We start from the raw sequence: 18,147 nt of genomic DNA on the forward strand, positions 1-18,147 counted from the left end.
AAGTATCATTTAATTCGTTTTGAAGAGTAACAATACTGAACTTTAGGGTTTAGCAAGATACTCATATTGCATATCATTTAATACAACTTGATTTTTTGAAAGAGAATATAGAGTCTCAATGTATTAGATGATCATCTTTTTGCACCCATGTCATTTCGTTAAAAGTTAACAACTTTTCCAATGATGTCATATAAGGTTGAATCATTCATAATTGTAGGTAATATGTCAAAGTAACTAAACATTAGTTCATCACCTTATGACATAGTTAAAAGTTACACAACGCATTGATTTGGTCTAATATTAGACTCAATGGGTTCACATAATAAAGAAACAAAAATTCATTCTTTTATCTTAATCGATAATTGCTACGTACATGTAACATGAATTATATGTTATAGTGGAGTAACATTTTTCATATGAAAAAGTCTATGTTATATTTCCACATTATACATTTTAATATAATTTCTACGTAATTATCTAACTTGAATTCTACATTTACTCGCCTTTAGAGGGGTCAAATATCAAATCTCACGGTTGACTTCTCATACATGTATAATGAATAATGGGTGATCTATTTCTTATCTTTCAATCTTAGACCTAATCTTGACTCCAATCAATACAACATATAAAAAACAAGCTCCCTTGCCACTTTAGCACCATAAACTACTTGTGTCTCATTTTGCTTGTATCCTTTGAAGCGATAAAAGCTATTGCCCTTGTTACTAAGTTAATCAAGACCATTTTACATATATCACAAGTGTATGTGCTATATCATAAACCATCTCATAAAGCAACAAATGAAAACTTGCATAGAGTGAAAATATCTCAGTGGCATATTGATCATCAAAGTCACCAATACATTGGCTACCATCTATGAAGCCTTAATGCTTTAACATCATTGCAACCATATGATTTATTTCATGGTATGTGACAATAAAGTGTTTGGTTCTACATGGTATTTTAGAGAAATATTTTCGTTTCTTTAATTTTTGTACATCATTAAACAGAGGAAAACAAAAAATAAATGCAATGAATCAAAGTGACCGACGAACACATCGACGTCGTTTCACGTTCCATTACGGTACAAGGGGAGCTAAGTAGAGCGAAAGTCCCAAACAGGAGGAAAAAGAAAAACAGAACAGGTGGCGGCATCATTCGTCACAAGTTTCTTGTCGTCTAGCAAATTAATAATCAACCACTGTATATAGAAATTGGAAAAGATTAAAAAAAAAAACAAAACAAAACAAAACAGATCTCTTCTAAATAATTCTCTCCATATCCTTTCTTAAATCCAAACGGCATAAACCTGACGAAAGTAACCTTACAAATGGCTCCGATTCCGTCGGAGAACGGCGTCGAAGGCGACGACGAGAGAGAAGAAGAAGAGGAGGAGGAAGATGAAGAAGAAGAGGAAGAGCCGAGGCTCAAGTATCAGAGGATGGGAGGTAGCATCCCTTCGCTTATACCAAACGATGCTGCTTCGTGTATTGCTATTGCTGAGCGGATGATCGCGCTGGGTACTCATGCTGGCACGGTTCATATTCTCGATTTCTTGGGGAATCAGGTTAGTGGATACTTTCAGATATGTTTTAAATTTTGTTTGTGCTCCTTAATTGCGTCTGAATTTGACTCTAGTTCGTTCGTTATGTTTCTTTTTTATTCGAGTTCTCTTGAAATTTAATTGCTTGTATGAGCATATTGATTGAGCTTAGTGATTTGATGTTGTTTGCTTTTAGCATAAAAGTTGATATGTCTAGTATAAAAATGGTATATTAAATTACAAGTTGTAGACCAACGAATGGTTTGTACTTATCTAAGTTGTTTTGCTTGCAATGTTGTTGTTAATGTTTAGTCTTGAACCTTGCTGGAATCTCTTGCTGGCATTAATCAATTACTGGAAGTTTTAGCATCTGAATGAGGAAGGTCAATTTCATTTGGTTAATGCAAGGAGCAAATGCAGAAAATGTTGATTTAATATTCATGTCACTTCTATTTGCAGTTTTAAACTTACTGAATCATGGGATAAAAGATAGGAAGCAATGGTTTCCAAGTCAAGTTTGTGTTTTCTTTCTAGGCGCGTTTGTCTATATTAAATTAAAAACTGACTCTTCCTGCTTATCCAAATAAGTTGGTAGTGCTAGTTAGTATGTGATTGTATGATAATATTCAATTGTCAATTTGAGAAGGGGCTGAGAATGTTAATCTTTTAGTTCCTTTACCAATTGACTGACCACTCACTTTGATGCTGATGTTACCGACAAATATATGTTTTATTTGAAATTCGAAATTATTGTCTCTAAAATCATGTTGTCTGTTTGTCATCTGAAGTTGATTTTAGTTTTTGTGGCTCAAACTTGAACTATTGGGTTGTGTTAATCGCACTTTTCTAGCTAGGTAAGGCTCCAAAGTCTGGTTTTAGGTATTTAAATAACTTTGGCACACAGGAAGTTTTATCTCTGCTTTTCAGCTACATCAAGGCTTATAGATGGCTGTCTTCGCGGACTAATCTCTTACATACAAATCACTGGCTTTCATTTTGTTATCTGTACTTCAATTTCTTTTTTACAGGTTAAAGAATTTTCTGCTCATAGTGCCGTGGTCAATGATCTTAGCTTTGATATAGAAGGTGAATATATAGGAAGTTGTTCAGATGATGGGTCTGTTGTCATAAACAGCCTTTTCACTGATGAAAAAATGAAGTTCGAGTATCATCGTCCAATGAAGGCTATTTCATTGGACCCAGATTATGCGAGAAAAACATCTAGAAGATTTGTAGGTGGGGGTTTGGCAGGCCATTTATATTTTAATTCAAAAAAATGGCTAGGCTACCGGGACCAGGTTTGTACATGTCTAGTCCACTTATAGTTTATGCAAAATTGTCAATTAAATTTTAGGTCCTTGAGTGCTTCAAAATATTTTGTCTCTAGGTTCTGCATTCTGGTGAAGGCCCAATACATGCAGTGAAGTGGAGAACAAGCCTCATTGCTTGGGCTAATGATGCAGGCGTAAAAGTTTATGATGTTGCTAATGATCAGCGTATCACATTTATTGAAAGGCCACGAAGAAGCCCACATCCTGACATCTTGCTTCCTCATTTAGTTTGGCAGGTTAGTGAAGGTTTAGTGAACCATCTTGGGTGTTCTGGAAAGCTGCAATAATTGTTTTGCTAACTTAAAAAAAAAAAAAAACACTATATCTTGCATGTGCGAGCAGTTATCTTTATAGTTTTTGTGTGCTTCAATAATTGTTTTGCTAACTTAAAAAAAAAAAAAAACACTATATCTTGCATGTGTGAGCAGTTATCTTTATAGTTTTTGTGTGCTTTCAGAGTTTATCAGAACGGCTGTGACAAATCCCTTTTTAAAATTTTTTCTTCTTGTCTAAAAGTTTTGTAACGCTCTCCCAAATCAGTGGAAGCATCTATGCATTTTTTTCCTGTTTCTTGAAGAAATTATCCCATTGCTTACCATCTTTGAATCACATCAGGATGATAGTCTCTTGGTCATTGGCTGGGGCACATCCATCAAAATTGCATCGATAAGAACAAATCAGAATAAGGGAGCCAATGGGACCTATAGGCATGCTCCAATGTCTAGAATGAACCAGGTTGATATAGTGGCATCGTTTCAAACAAGCTATTATATTTCAGGAATTGCTCCATTTGGTGATTCATTGGTTGTTTTAGCTTATATTCATGGGGAGGAAGAGGGAGAGAAGGAATTTAGTAGCCCCATTCCTTCACGGCAGGTATTTTTAACATCACATGCTGTAAGAGGTGGTTATTTCCTTTTTGACATTGAGCTGTTAGATCTGAAGTTAATTTTTTATCTATTTAAAAGTTGATCAAATTTTTGGCTTGTGGTGGTGTTATAACTGGAATTTTGCTACATTTGTTTGTAATATTGATTTTTCTACTATGATTACTATTTTTAAACTATGAGCAATTTGAATGTGAGGATTCTGAAGACATTCATGTTTTTTATGAAGACAAATCTAGTGATAGTTTATGTAGGCCTAGGTAATATCTAGTACCACTTTTTCTTTTCTTCCCTCTGTCTGAATAGGAAATGCATAAATACATTCTCTTTTATTTTATTGTTTTCTTTCCAAAACAGCAATCTAAACATCTTACAGTTTTTCCAAAGCAGCTTGATTTTATTTTTAATATTTCATGAAGGAGGATTTTGATTTTATGTTTAATCATTTGACTCTTTGTTCAATTATTCATTTTTATGTACCATTCTGTTTTGTTGTTCACTGTTTTTTCTTGATAGCGGGGAATTATTGACAGCCTTGTGAGCCATTTCTTTTTCTTACCAAAATGGTATGGTTGACAGTTTTTATTTGCTTTTTTGACCGTTCTATATATCTCCTTATATGATGATTTTTGTTGTAAAAATCATAATGTGCATTCAGCTCTCTTGTTAAAATTTGTCAGTTGATTTTGAGCAGGGGAATGCACAGAGACCAGAAGTACGCATAGTAACATGGAATAATGATGAACTTGCAACAGATGCTCTTCCAGTACATGGCTTTGAGCATTACAAGGCAAAAGACTATTCCCTTGCTCATGCTCCTTTCTCAGGTTAATTTCATTTTTGATGTTTATAGTGTTCATATTGCAGATAATTTACATCAAGTGGCCATGATAGTTTTTGACTTGAATTAGGTAGCAGTTATGCTGGTGGTCAGTGGGCTGCTGGTGATGAACCTTTGTACTACATTGTATCCCCAAAGGATGTAGTCATTGCAAAACCCAGGTAAGTATTTATTATTATTTAATTTTGGATTCATACAGAGATGTTTTTGATTAAAAAATTATGTTTGGAGTACGCATGATACTTGTCTTGAGTGTAATGTTTGGAGTACACATGATATTTGGCTTGAGTGTAGTTGTGGTGCTTTTATCTTGCAATTCTCTCAATGATTTAACAACAATTAATTATATTATTCTGTTTGACTGTAACAAATTTGTTACTTTTCCTAGTGTGGTGAAATAAGTTTTTCGCATCTTATTATTTTCACTGATGTATCTGCACCCAATCAAGTCAACTCCTCAGCAAATTAACTCTCAGTTCATATGTTATAAGTGAAATTATTGTTGTTAAAGCTTGTTAACATTATGATGGTTCTTGCCACCTTGCGCTACTGTTGTTATTAATCAGGTCTATCCTAGTCTTGCTTTTAACCATGCTTGTTTCTGTTGAATCTTTCATTTGAACGGAAAACAGCAAGTTTAGTATTTATATTCTTGAAGTGAAAAATTTCCTCAGCTTTCAAGTTTGATCATATATCTCCTTGAATTAATCACTTGCATCTCATGTCCTATCTAGATATTTATTAATGGATATGTAAAATTGAATTTAACACTTAGAAATTAATTTTCAGATGTAGAAAGTAATTACAAATATATTGATTAATAATCTTGTTAGTACTTCTTAATATAAATTATTTTGGGCCATTGTAAAAGTCTGGCTATCATGTACTTCAAATGCTCTCTCTTTCTTCCCCCCTCCCGGCAACAAAAGGTGAAATCATTTGATCCTTTCTAATATGAATTTTCAGAAGTTTGGAAATCTTGAAACTTTTAACGCATAAATGTTCTGCATTATGATTTTTCTCTTATACAGTCTACATTGACTTTGATAGTCTGTTAGACTTGAGAAACTAATGCATTCACTATTGTTAGGGATGCTGAAGATCATATTGCTTGGCTTCTTCAGCATGGGTGGCATGAAAAAGCTTTAGCTGCAGTTGAAGCGGGTCAGGGACGAAGTGAACTCCTTGATGAGGTACTTTTTAATTATTTTCATTTCAATTTACTTTCTGTTATGAACATTAAACAATCCAAGTATATTTCATAGCATAGTTGTAATTTTAGTTCCTTTTCCCTATATGCGATTCTGCTGTTAAGTTTTTATGTTAATATTGCATATGTCATGGCATAGTCATAAAATTTTAGTTGTTATATTTGTAGGTGGGATCTACCTATCTTGATCATTTGATTGTGGAGCGGAAATATGCTGAAGCTGCATCCTTGTGTCCCAAATTATTGCGTGGATCTGCTTCAGCTTGGGAAAGGTATTAGGAGGCAGTTTTTTAATAACTCGTCTGTATATTCTTTGCTAATACTAGGAGTGGGTTGCTTTTTCAGATGGGTCTTCCATTTTGCGCATCTCCGCCAGCTCCCTGTGTTGGTTCCATACATGCCTACAGAAAATCCAAGATTGCGTGATACCGCTTATGAGGTTTGCATGACAAAATTCATTAAGATATAATACATACTTCTTCTCTTGTGCCGGATTGGGATCAAGGCATCTTTATGTCTTTTATGCTGCAGGTTGCCCTTGTAGCTCTGGCAACAAATCCATCTTTTCATAAGGATCTTTTGTCAACTGTTAAAACTTGGCCAACTGTGGTTTACTCAGCACTGCCTGTTATATCTGCCATAGAACCTCAGCTAAATACTTCATCCATGACTGATGAACTCAAAGAGGTTGGTCAGGAGTCTCTGTATATGTATGCCTCATATGAACTTTAAACTTATAAATTGCTATGTTCTTAAAACATATTGTCCTGTTTTGTTCAGGCATTGACAGAGTTGTATGTGATTAATGGGCAATATGAACAAGCTTTTTCACTCAAAGCTGATGTAAGTTTTCTGATGCACATTCACTGTGCAGAAATTCAACTACCTGTGGGAAATGTTATTTTAAGATTTATGTCTTTTTCCGTTTCTTTGATACTCCAAAATTTCCAAACCTCCCTTGTGAGCTCATGCCCTTCTAAACTGGGGACTCCTACCGAATATTACAACCTTTGTAGTTAGAAACTCGTGAGATAGAGGGTTCCTAGACCTCTTGGTTGGGAATTAAATGTTATTATTTACTCAAGAAACTTCAGTTTACCATTTATGTAATGCTTCTGAAAACTCTGATGTTGCTTCTGTTTTGCACTTTGACATAAATTGCCTCTGTTTGATTAATTTTGCTGGTTGTTATTTTTCAGCTTATGAAGCCAGACATTTTTGACTTCATTGAAAAGCATAACTTACAAGATGCCCTCCGTGAAAAGGTATGGTGATGCTGGGGTGTGAAAGATCCCTTAAGCTATTTTGCTTTCTCAAAGTTCCTTGTTTAGTTGTGTTTAGATCTTGTGACGTCATTTGATAAATAGAAGTCACTTTTAAGAAATTCTTCACTACATGTCTATGTCTTAAGAAACCAGTTTTGAATTTCAAAAACAATCATTCATTATTGCCATACGGAAGTATCTTGTTACCAAATATCTGTGACAAATAATAAAGGGAATTGATTTACATTTTTGAGCTGGTAGTATGGGGTTGTTGCATTTTTCATCCTTGTATATTGGTTACCATCTAATATGTTCTTTTTATTTGTTTCTTCAGGTTGTGCAATTGGTGCTGTTAGATTGCAAGCGTGCTGTTCCATTATTGATCCAGAACAAGAATGTGATTGCTCCATCTGAAGTTATTGCACAGCTTTTGGATGCCATCAACATGTGTGATTCAAGATATTTCTTGTATTTATATTTGCATTCATTGTTTGAAGTAAATCCACATGCAGGAAAGGATTTTCATGATATGCAGGTACTGAAGGGCTGCACTAAATTTTTTTGTTATTATCTTGTATTTGTTATAGATTTCCTCCATAACTCTCAATATCTTCTAGATACGTATCTCTGATATCATTATTTAGATTTCATTCATTTTCATAGTTGGCCCCACTATTAGTTGACAAGAATGTCAAATCTTTTGTATCTTATCAAGCCAGGGCCAATTATGAGGTGAACAAACAAATGTACCTGGATTCTTATGAATGAGATTTATAAGCTCAGGTTTAAGTATTGATAACCTTATACTGGAATTGGAGTTTACATATCACTTGTCATCCTTTCTGATCTTCTACTTCATTCCATGAATGTTACTATTTATAAAACAATCCAGTCCCCACTGTTAAATTCAATCCAAAATAATTATTCCAATTCCACATTCTAAATGCATACTGAATTGAAAATGATGGATAGCCCATAATTGTATAAATCTGGGGTATGTCCCTCTTTAACTAAGTTTTTCTTTGTGAAGTTGTGAGTTGTTATGGGAAATCATGAGTAATAAGTGATTTTGACTGGAAGGCGATACTTCAAACTTTGGATATCAGTACCCCTTTGTGGGTTTTTATTACCTTTATTAAATTAGTTCATGAGAACTCAGAATTGTTCCCTCTTTGGTTGCATTTAATATGCCATATTTTATGATAAGACTTTCCCTGGAGAAATGATATTTATTATAAATGATTCCATGGAGAACTGATATTTATTATAAATGAAACCTAAAATATAGTTACTTGTGGAGCTGATATTTATGCTTAATGTTGAAAAATGTAGTTATCATTAGACTCTGTGTTTTTTGTAGTTGTGACTATTATCTAATTATTGCATCCTTTATTCACTGTGATAGGTAGAACTTTATGCAGATTATGATCCAAAGATGCTACTCCCCTTTCTCCGTAGTAGTCAACATTACACACTCGAGAAGGTCAGAATAGTTAATAAATTATCAATTGATTGATTTTTTTATAAATTAACCTGTATTATTTTATATCAGGCATATGATATTTGTGTCAGAAGAGATCTTTTAAGGGAACAAGTTTTCATTCTTGGAAGAATGGGGAATTCAAAACAGGCTCTTGCTGTCATCATTAATAAATTAGGGGACATAGAAGAGGTATTTTATATCTTTTGTTGAGAGGGTTTTTCCATTTAACAGATATCTTTCAGTTATTGCTTTGAATCTGCTCTGTCATGTGGTAATGTGATGATTGGAGATGATAATAAAAATGCTCTGATTTTGTGCAGGCTGTAGAATTTGTAAACATGCAGCATGATGATGAACTTTGGGAAGAACTGATTAAGCAATGCCTTCATAAACCTGAAATGGTATACTACCAAAATTCTTGATGTGTAAAAAATGACAGTACATACTCCATGAATGGTAGTAAATAGTTTTGTGAGTCATTTTGCAAGTTTATCTAAGCATGCTTTTTTCATTTGACAGGTTGGTATGTTGTTAGAACACACAGTTGGCAATCTTGATCCTCTCTATATAGTAACTATGGTCCCTAATGGTTTGGAGATACCTCGGTTAGTTTTAACTATATAATGCTTAATTAGTTCTTTTCACATATCTGCATATTCTACCTGATGCTGGAGTTCCTGAGTCCAATGATGTTATTGTTGTGAAAATTTGGATGAAGATACCTAATTCTCCATTCTGGTAGATTGAGATTTAGTTATTAGGTATCCATATCTAGAAATTGCCTTCCAGTCAACTGGTGGCCTGAAAAATGGGAGCTTAGTAACAGGTTTCTGACAGGTAGTAAGTTTAAAGTGGAACTGAATTTGAAAAAAAAAAAACCACTGTACACAAAATTATGAATCAGTTCTCCAACCAAAAGAAGAAACAAAAAAAGAACTATATTCACAAGTTTCTAAACTTGTATCTTGCTCACCCACTATTTCTCTGGTTCACAAGAACTATATTCACAAAAAAGAACTATACTACAAAATTCTTGATGTCAATTCCCTAATGTAGCAACATCTCAACCGTACTCTTTTTTCTGCAACATGTAGAATCTTGATATACTTTTATATTTATATTAATTTCTCCCTATGTGTGTTAATTTCAGGCTAAGGGATTGTCTAGTTAAAATTGTCACTGATTACAGGACCGAAACATCTCTTAGACATGGGTGCAATGACATTCTGAAGGTATTCTAAGCAACTTTTGTTTTTTTTTGGGATTAAAACTTGCACTAAAATTGTTAGTCTAATTATTATTGTTGAATATTTTCTTATCAGTTTAAGTTTTTCAAATGTTATTTACTTAATATGGTATCAGTATCAAAGTCAGGGGCTGACAATAGAGTATTGTGTTCAAATCCCAGCTTTCTATGAACTAAATATTAATGTTTTTGCGTTTTAAATGTCCAAGTGTTTGTGTTTGAATGCACATGTGATGGAATCCACTGGGTTACTTTTTTATCTCCTCGGGTACTACAAATCTTTTGTTTCCTTAAAAAAGAAAAATAGCATATTTCCAATGACTAAATTCAGCCATCTACATGAGGTGGCTTGTTAGAGTATAAACAATTTTCTTTTCAGTTCAAGTTTATTGGTTAGTGGTTAACACAATGCTTTTGACATTTTGGTGTCATGCCAAAACGTACAGGCTGATATTGTAAATCTCTTAGTTAAATACTACAAAGAGGCAAGACGCGCAATCTATTTGACTAATGAAGAAGATGATGCATGGTCCAAAAGAGATGCCAGTAGGGCTTCTCAGGCTATTGGAAAAACATCAAGTGTTCGAACCATGGAGGTCAAGTCAAAAACTAGGGGTGGTGCTAGATGCTGCATGTGTTTTGATCCATTCTCTATTCAGAATGTTTCTGTCATTGTGTTCTTTTGTTGTCATGCTTACCACATGGACTGTCTCATGGATTCCATGCATACTGTTAGTGCCAAGAGAGATACAGGAGCCACTCACCGAGAACCATTTTCAGAATATGAGTTTGATAATGGTGTTGAGGATGAGGATGATGATGAGGATACCCAATCGGGGCCTCCTCGTATGCGCTGTATTTTGTGTACAACTGCTGCTAGTTGAGTTAATGATGAGTGTTTGTGTGTGACTCTTTTTGGGTGGATGAGTTTGGCTGTGTTTCTTTCCTTTTTTTTTTTTTTTCTCTTTTAAAATTCTGGCTCGCAGTTTCTCTTTCACTTTTTTTTTCCTCTTTAGTTGTATATGCCTAGTATGCGGCTATCTATCATTCTTTTTTACAATATAAGTTATTTATTATTAATTTTGTATCATAGTTTAAAGAAGAAGCATATATAACCAAAGTGCTATTGTATTTAAAACAGCAAGTTCTTGACAGTTCCAGTTTTGTTGATTCGAATTTGTCCTGTGAAATTATTATAATATCAGAGATCATTCTGTACACTGTTAATGTGCTCTCTAAGATGCGTGAAGTAGACAACGAAGTTGTTGGTTCTTGGCATGTAACTGTAATGTTGACAAATGCTAAATTGTTCACAATAGCATCTGCAATGGTTGTTTGGCCCTTGGGTAAAACATAAGGAATATTGGTTAGAGCTGCTCAGAGTTTGGTTCAAAATCAACTGGAAAAACAAACAAGAATATTGATTATGTTGAGAGCTCCAGTTTGGTTCAGCAAAAATGTTATTAAAATATATCAAGTGTACTGCTTAATGCTTCGTTTGTTATTTCCGTCTGTATTAATCGTTGAACTTTACACTTTTAACCACTTAAATAATGCAATTTCTAGGATTGTTTAGTAGTCTACTCATCTCTATTTTTGGAAATGATTGTCGTGAAAGAGCCCTGAAAATATTTACGACTAAAGGCTGAGAGGAATGAGATAATACTCAAAACTTAAAGTTAATTCTAGATAGATGAGAGACCAGCAAGAAAACTTTTGGGTTGGATAACAGTTGGGAGGAATAAAGGTTTCTGGGTATTAAGCTGCTTTACATTGAAGGCATTAGAGGCAAAAAAATTGAATAAACAATTGAGGCCTAAGTTGAAAAAATATAGAGGAAGGCTACTAAAAATTAGAAACTCTTTTGAGGCTGATTTAAAGAAGAGTTTTTAAATAATTATGAGTAATGTTATGCGTATTTATTTTTGAATATATAAATAAATATATATATGATATGTCATCATATGATTTGATACTATTTTTATTTCTAATTCAAAATCACCTTATTATTTGATAACACATATTAAATATATATTTATTTATGTATAAAAAATGGATATGCGTAATTTTATTAATTTGTTAGGCAGTTTTTTGTGAACTACTAAATGGAAAAAGGATAAAAATTTTGGATGAGGATTAGATGATTGTGATATGACTGCCTGAATACTGAAGCCAACACAAATGTATCTGTTGAAATTTTGTAGTATTATTCAAAGATTTTTTCCCTGTTACTCAAAGATACTCCCACAAAAGAAGAAGTGGCAAACTGTATAATGAAACGGCAATATTCCATCACTGCCAAAGAAAACACCAACCTGCATGTAAATTTTGAAGAAATATAATATATGATTTCACTATTTTCCAAGTTGAGATATGAGTTGCTGGCAATCTGGCAATATACCAACTGTTACTTAGAATTTAGATTCTGGGTGGGGGTCTCTTTGTTTCTCTGTAAACTAATCAAGAAACTCCTCATATAGCACCAGAATTCACACCGTTGAACCTTCATCTAAACTAGTAATTCTCAATTTTTTGTAAACTTACAATCACAAATATACGTTTCTATTGGTATGAAATTTATAGCCTTGAACTTGCTTGAAGTCTTTTAGAAGCTATTCAAATGGAACCTGTGAATGATCAAACAATAATTCATCATACAACATTCAAATTAACTAGAAATCCTCTGTGAACTATATGCGTTTTGACCATAATCAAATAGTGACAGTAGACAGTGTAGTCACAAAGAGCCATGAAGATGCATCCAAAGTCGGAAAGCCATTATGTAGCCACCATCAGAAAAAGAAAATGACGAAAAAAATGTAGAGGGAAAAGTAAAAACAAAATGCAGGCAAAAATACCAAAGACAACCATCAAACATTAGTCCATTAACTAAATATACATAACAGAAAAAAAAAAAACAACAAGGGCGAGACTACCGGTGTTACAAGATTCAAATAACTACTGGTGTTTCAAACAAAAATAAAAACTAACGAAATCTGTTGAAGACTAAAAAGTCTCATATTAAATAAAAGCAATATAAATGAGTGATTTATAAATGTGATCGATTGAATCTTAACACAAACTAATTAGTTTTGTGTAATATAAGTTTCGATTTTTATGTTTATAGACCTAATATACTTGCCTAATATCCCAACTTGATCATGGATACCAAAAATATATAATATGGATTTTGATCTTCACACTTATAGATTCAATATGTTTTTACAAAATACTTCTAAAAACCTTAACTTGATCAAACTCGGCAAACAAACTAATAATGCCCAATTCTATTGACATTCCTACCATAACCTAAACAATGTGGAATCTCATCAGAATATTCTTCTACAAATAGCTACAAAACTGAAATAAGTTATGTGATATGTTATTAATTGTTATATGCTATGATTAATTGTGTTCATCTGGCTGATAACAGTTATAAAATTATATATTTGTGCTAGATGTTACCCAATCTAGAAGAACAAATAATTTTAAAACATCAGAGCTGTTTAACTCTTAGCTTTTGCTCCTTTCTGTGATATTTCCCTGTGTGAAAGCAAAAACCAGCGAAATTGCAACAATGTGAGACAGAGCAATGGCCTCATATAACATGTTCTCGAGTAATAGAAATTAACTACAAGTATATTTTATTCCTTTTATAATATGAGCTGCATTCCTTGTAAAGACCATCAAAACTATTATATTCCAGAGATTCTGGCTCCAAAAATGTCAACCATCACTCTGTGAATTGATGACGAAGTAATCGAGAGCCTAAAATCGACATATATAGTATAGGATCTCCATATATAGGAGAGTAGGAAGAACCTGAATTCAGCAGCTCAAAATGGTACTGAAGTTCTTCTTTCAAGTTTTTCCATTGTCGCTAATTGTGTTGACAGCATTACATGTTGATGTAACTGCGAGCTATCCTATTCTTAGGTCATTAAGATCTCATATAATAAAGGGATCTTCATCAAGTGAGAATTCTTATGGAGACCTCCCAGCAGAATTTATTGCATATAATTACACTCAAACGCTGGATCATTTCAATTATCAACCAGAGAGTTATGCCACCTTCAACCAGAAGTACATTATCAACTTCAAGTACTGGGGTGGGGCAAATGCTAGCTCGCCCATCTTCGTCTATACAGGCGAGGAGTCTCCAGTTGCCGGAGACATCCCTTATGTTGGATTTATTGTTGATCTTGCTTCGCGGTTTAAAGGTCTCCTGCTTTATATAGAGGTAAGCATGTGCTTCATCTTATAACTCAATGGGTGACAAAATACATGTAATAATTTGATAAAGAAAATTCTATACAGCATCGATATTACGGTGACTCAATGCCATTTGGATCCGAAGATGAGGCTTTTCGAAATTCCAGCACTCTTGGATTCTTCAGCTCAACACAAGCTTTGGCTGATTATGCGCAGGTGATCATTGACGTTAAAAAGAACCTGTCAGCAGAAAATTGTCCTGTTATTGCTCTTGGGGGATCTTACGGCGGAAGTAAGTCAATTAAACTACTAATTTCTGCAAAAATAAAGTTGTTACTTGATTGTGGCAATCCAATAACGAATTATTAATCGCTGGTTTGATTATTCTACTTCAAAAAATCCAGTGCTAGCATCTTGGCTACGCCTGAAATATCCACATGTTGTGATTGGATCATTGGCATCGTCAGCACCAATTCTCTACTTCGACGACATAACGCCTCAAGATGGTTACTATGTTGTCGTCACCAAGGATTTCAAGGTATGAAATTTTTATATAAAAAAACTCACAAAATGCTCGAAGGAAATCAATTAGATGTAAAATTATGTACAAATAAATTACCCAAATTTATTCATACAATTTGAAGAAACATTCTATGATTAGGTGGTATGGTTGTTCATAATTTAATTTACTTTAAAATCACTCAATTAAATATTATCACATCATATTATATAAATAAGTTTATTCCATTTATTTATACTCGTACAAATGTTTATGCGACAATTGTTGGGTCATGCAGAATACAAGCGAGAATTGTTACGATACAATAAAAGAGTCCTGGTCTGAGATTGATAGAGTTGCAGCCCAAGCAAATGGTCTTCAGATCCTTAGCAATATTTTCACTACTTGCAGGTAATCAGTCCAAATCAAGTTTAAAACAAAACTTATGAAAATTTGATTGATCTTATTTTGGTATTTTCTTTGTTCACGCATTTTTAAGTCCTTTAAATTCGTCAGAAGAGCTCAAAGACGTCTTAGAATTAGTATACATGGTTTCCGCTCAGTATGATAATCCACCAGATTATCTAGTGAGTAAGGTGTGCAGTGGCATCGATGGAGTCCCAAATGGAACTTATATTCTCTCCAAAATTGCTGCTGGTCTCAACTCTAGCTTTTCTAGCGGAGGATGCAATTATATATCTGATCTTCAACCAAGTAATAAGAGTGGGTGGGATTGGCAGGTATTCAGAATAATCATGCTATCTTCACAGCATTTGCATCTTTTTTTTTTTTCTGTTGAAAGATACCATATTTTCCTGACGATTTCTTATTTCAATTTCCACGGCGCAACGGCTTATCTGAGTTGCAGACATGTACTGAGATGGTAATGCCAATTGCAGTTGGAGAAAATGATACAAATACAATGTTCCAATCATCGCCTTTTGACATTAAAAACTATACCAAAACCTGTCAAGCCCTTTTTGGTGTAACCCCAAGGCCGCATTGGGTTACTACAGAATTTGGTGGCCATGTAAACGTTCTACCTTAAACCATTATCAACATTTTTAGTTGGGTTTATAATTTCACTCCTTTTAGAATCAATGAATAATCATCTAAACAAGAAACTCATATACCCAGTATCACATATGCAGGATATAAAATCTGTACTTGGAAATTTTGCCAGCAACATCATATTTTCCAATGGACTGCGAGACCCATATAGTTCTGGAGGGTAAAGAGCTAAAAGCCTCAAACCTCCTGTTCAGCTTATAATCTTGTTCATTCTATTGCACAAACTAATTCATCTTTGTTAAAACTACAGGGTTTTGGAGAACATATCTGATACAGTTGTAGCTGTCAAAACCAATGAAGGTATAATTTTTAGGTGTAAAATGTTTCCTTCTCACCATTTGTTCAATCCTTTGATTTTGACTGTGAATTCTCCTGGTTTTTAGGAGCTCACTGCTTGGATATACTTACTGCTACTTCAAGTGATCCTGACTGGCTGGTTGCACAGAGAGAGAAGGAGATCAAAATTATTGAATATTGGATTGCTGAGTACAATGCAAAACTTTTCAAAAAGACAAGCAACTAGGTTGATCTGTCTATGCACCATCTGGCTTACTTGTGCGGTGAATAAGGAGCATTGTGATTGAGTTTAATTTCTTAAATTTTCTTACTGTATTATCATTAATAATTTGGAAGCAGCAGATGAAAACAGTGTTTAGATTTTGATCTATCTACCTTGTAGATAAGCGTGAATGGAGATAGTTTGGATATTAATAATTGAATTCATAAAGTTAATGGCAATGTTGACCCAACTATTAAAGTAGTATATTTTTTACTTCTTTTTGATATTCAAGAAAAGAAAAAAAAAAAAGTAAATTAGAACTTTAAGACTTTTAAGAAATTGTAGAATTTTGTAATTTTGATGTATTTTCAAACTTTCACTCACTCGATCATATTTTAGCTATGCCTAACTATTTGCAAGTTCAGTCGTGTTTATATTGTATAATTTTGGTTCAAAAGATACTTACCCTTAGGGGCCGTTTGGTTATGAGTTTTAAAGATTACCTTGGTAATCTATTTTTTATTCTCTTATTTGGTTTATTAGTAATAAAAGACTACAGTAATATTTTATTACCAATATTGACGTGACAGATAATAGAAGTGGTAATCTGATTACCACTTTTATCTTAAGTATTTACAGATTACCAAGGTAATCTTGATTTTATTATAATTATATTAGTATTTATTAATTTTTTGAGACAAAAATAAATATATTTTTAATAATATGATAAATAATATAAAAAATATATAAAAATAATTATATTCAAGGGCATTTAAGTAAAATATTTTACTATTAATACTTTATTATCTTTAACCAAACATAATAATTATTTATACTTATCAAATTTTATCAAATATAGTAATAATCTATACCCAATAATAATCTATCTTCAAGATAATCTTTCTATTTTGATAATAAAACATTACCTAAACTAAACGCCCCCTAATAATAATGTGGAAAGACAGTTGGAAAAACTTTTAAAATACCGCAATCCAATTCAATTTGTGGACATCTTCAATTCTTCTGTTACATTCACAACATAAGTTTATCTAATGAGTCTTTTATTCTTTTTTTTTTTTTTTTTTTTGTAATGGATGAAAGTAATTTTATCAGAAAAAGAAAGAGAGAAATTTGGAGCCAGAACCTGTACGATGGACTTCACTTTCAATATGCATTACATCATTCCATGCCCTCAAACTTACATCAAAAGTTAAATTCTAGGAAGTCATCAAATAGGAATCAAAATTATGAGATATGGTCTGCATAACCCTTCATTTTGCAGGATAATTTTAAATTTCTTTTTTTCTTGACACGCATGTGTTGTCTGCAGTCTGCATTAATCAAAGTGAAATCACAAAATTGACTCACTTGTTTACACTTGTGGCTAATTCTATAGACTTCTCTTTTGGCCTATAGTTTTGCGTATTTTCTACCTTCAAAGTCTTTGAAGAATCCTGGACCATAAAACAAAAGAGTAAGACTGAAGCAGATGCATGGAATCTCATCTATGGAAAATCTGCTATTATTAATTTCCAAAATTGATGTCATTTTGAAAGTGAACTTTGAAAGACTAATCAACGATATGATCAATAAGAAATGAAAAGACAAAACACTTCATTTACGTAATGTTAAATTTGAAAATAAATTAGATATTTCAATATGAATAGCGATCGCCTACGCGTGAAGAAAGTTGTAGCCGCAGGTGGACCATCAGTTTCATTTTCATTATCAACTTCCTGGGTAAATCCTTCAGATGACACCTGATGATAATAAAAAATAGATCATCATTAAAAGAGAAATTAGAAGAGAAAGAAAACTATTGTTTTCAATTATTAATAATTGTTTAAAAAATCTTACGGAAGAGTGTAAGTTTTTTAAATTTTAGTTTGATAGACTTTGTTAATTTTTAAATTTAAAAAATAAAAATATGATAAATTTTTAATTTTTAAAATGTTTTTATTAAATAATAATATTAGATATTTAAATTTTTAATAATTATAAAAAATTGTGCTTTCACCTAAATTTTGATGGAAAATAGTAGTTTGACCTAGATTTTATCAAGC

The 18,147-nt window shown here is 32.9% G+C and overlaps 2 protein-coding genes across 2 annotated transcripts; both read left to right on the forward strand.

Moving 5' to 3' along the window:
* The first annotated feature begins 1,230 nt into the window (after positions 1-1,230).
* LOC123208852 (vacuolar protein sorting-associated protein 41 homolog) lies at positions 1,231-10,957 on the forward strand. The gene is made up of 19 exons (XM_044626448.1): positions 1,231-1,564; positions 2,569-2,838; positions 2,928-3,107; positions 3,487-3,747; positions 4,453-4,585; positions 4,670-4,760; positions 5,690-5,792; positions 5,978-6,081; positions 6,155-6,248; positions 6,341-6,496; positions 6,590-6,652; positions 7,009-7,074; positions 7,409-7,609; positions 8,480-8,557; positions 8,627-8,746; positions 8,878-8,958; positions 9,077-9,162; positions 9,708-9,789; positions 10,250-10,957. The coding sequence occupies exons 1-19, from the start codon at positions 1,328-1,330 to the stop codon at positions 10,685-10,687; spliced, it is 2,844 nt and encodes a 947-aa protein (XP_044482383.1). The 5' UTR covers positions 1,231-1,327; the 3' UTR covers positions 10,688-10,957.
* A 2,687-nt stretch (positions 10,958-13,644) lies between these two features.
* Positions 13,645-16,348, forward strand: LOC123208651 (lysosomal Pro-X carboxypeptidase-like). The gene is made up of 9 exons (XM_044626172.1): positions 13,645-14,023; positions 14,107-14,307; positions 14,420-14,553; positions 14,813-14,925; positions 15,014-15,254; positions 15,383-15,544; positions 15,666-15,745; positions 15,836-15,885; positions 15,969-16,348. Exons 1-9 carry the CDS (start codon positions 13,645-13,647, stop codon positions 16,106-16,108), a joined length of 1,500 nt encoding a protein of 499 aa, XP_044482107.1. The 3' UTR covers positions 16,109-16,348.
* Positions 16,349-18,147: the final 1,799 nt, after the last annotated feature.

Source organism: Mangifera indica, chromosome 2 (genome assembly GCF_011075055.1).
Source record: "Mangifera indica cultivar Alphonso chromosome 2, CATAS_Mindica_2.1, whole genome shotgun sequence".
Lineage (NCBI taxonomy): Eukaryota > Viridiplantae > Streptophyta > Magnoliopsida > Sapindales > Anacardiaceae > Mangifera > Mangifera indica.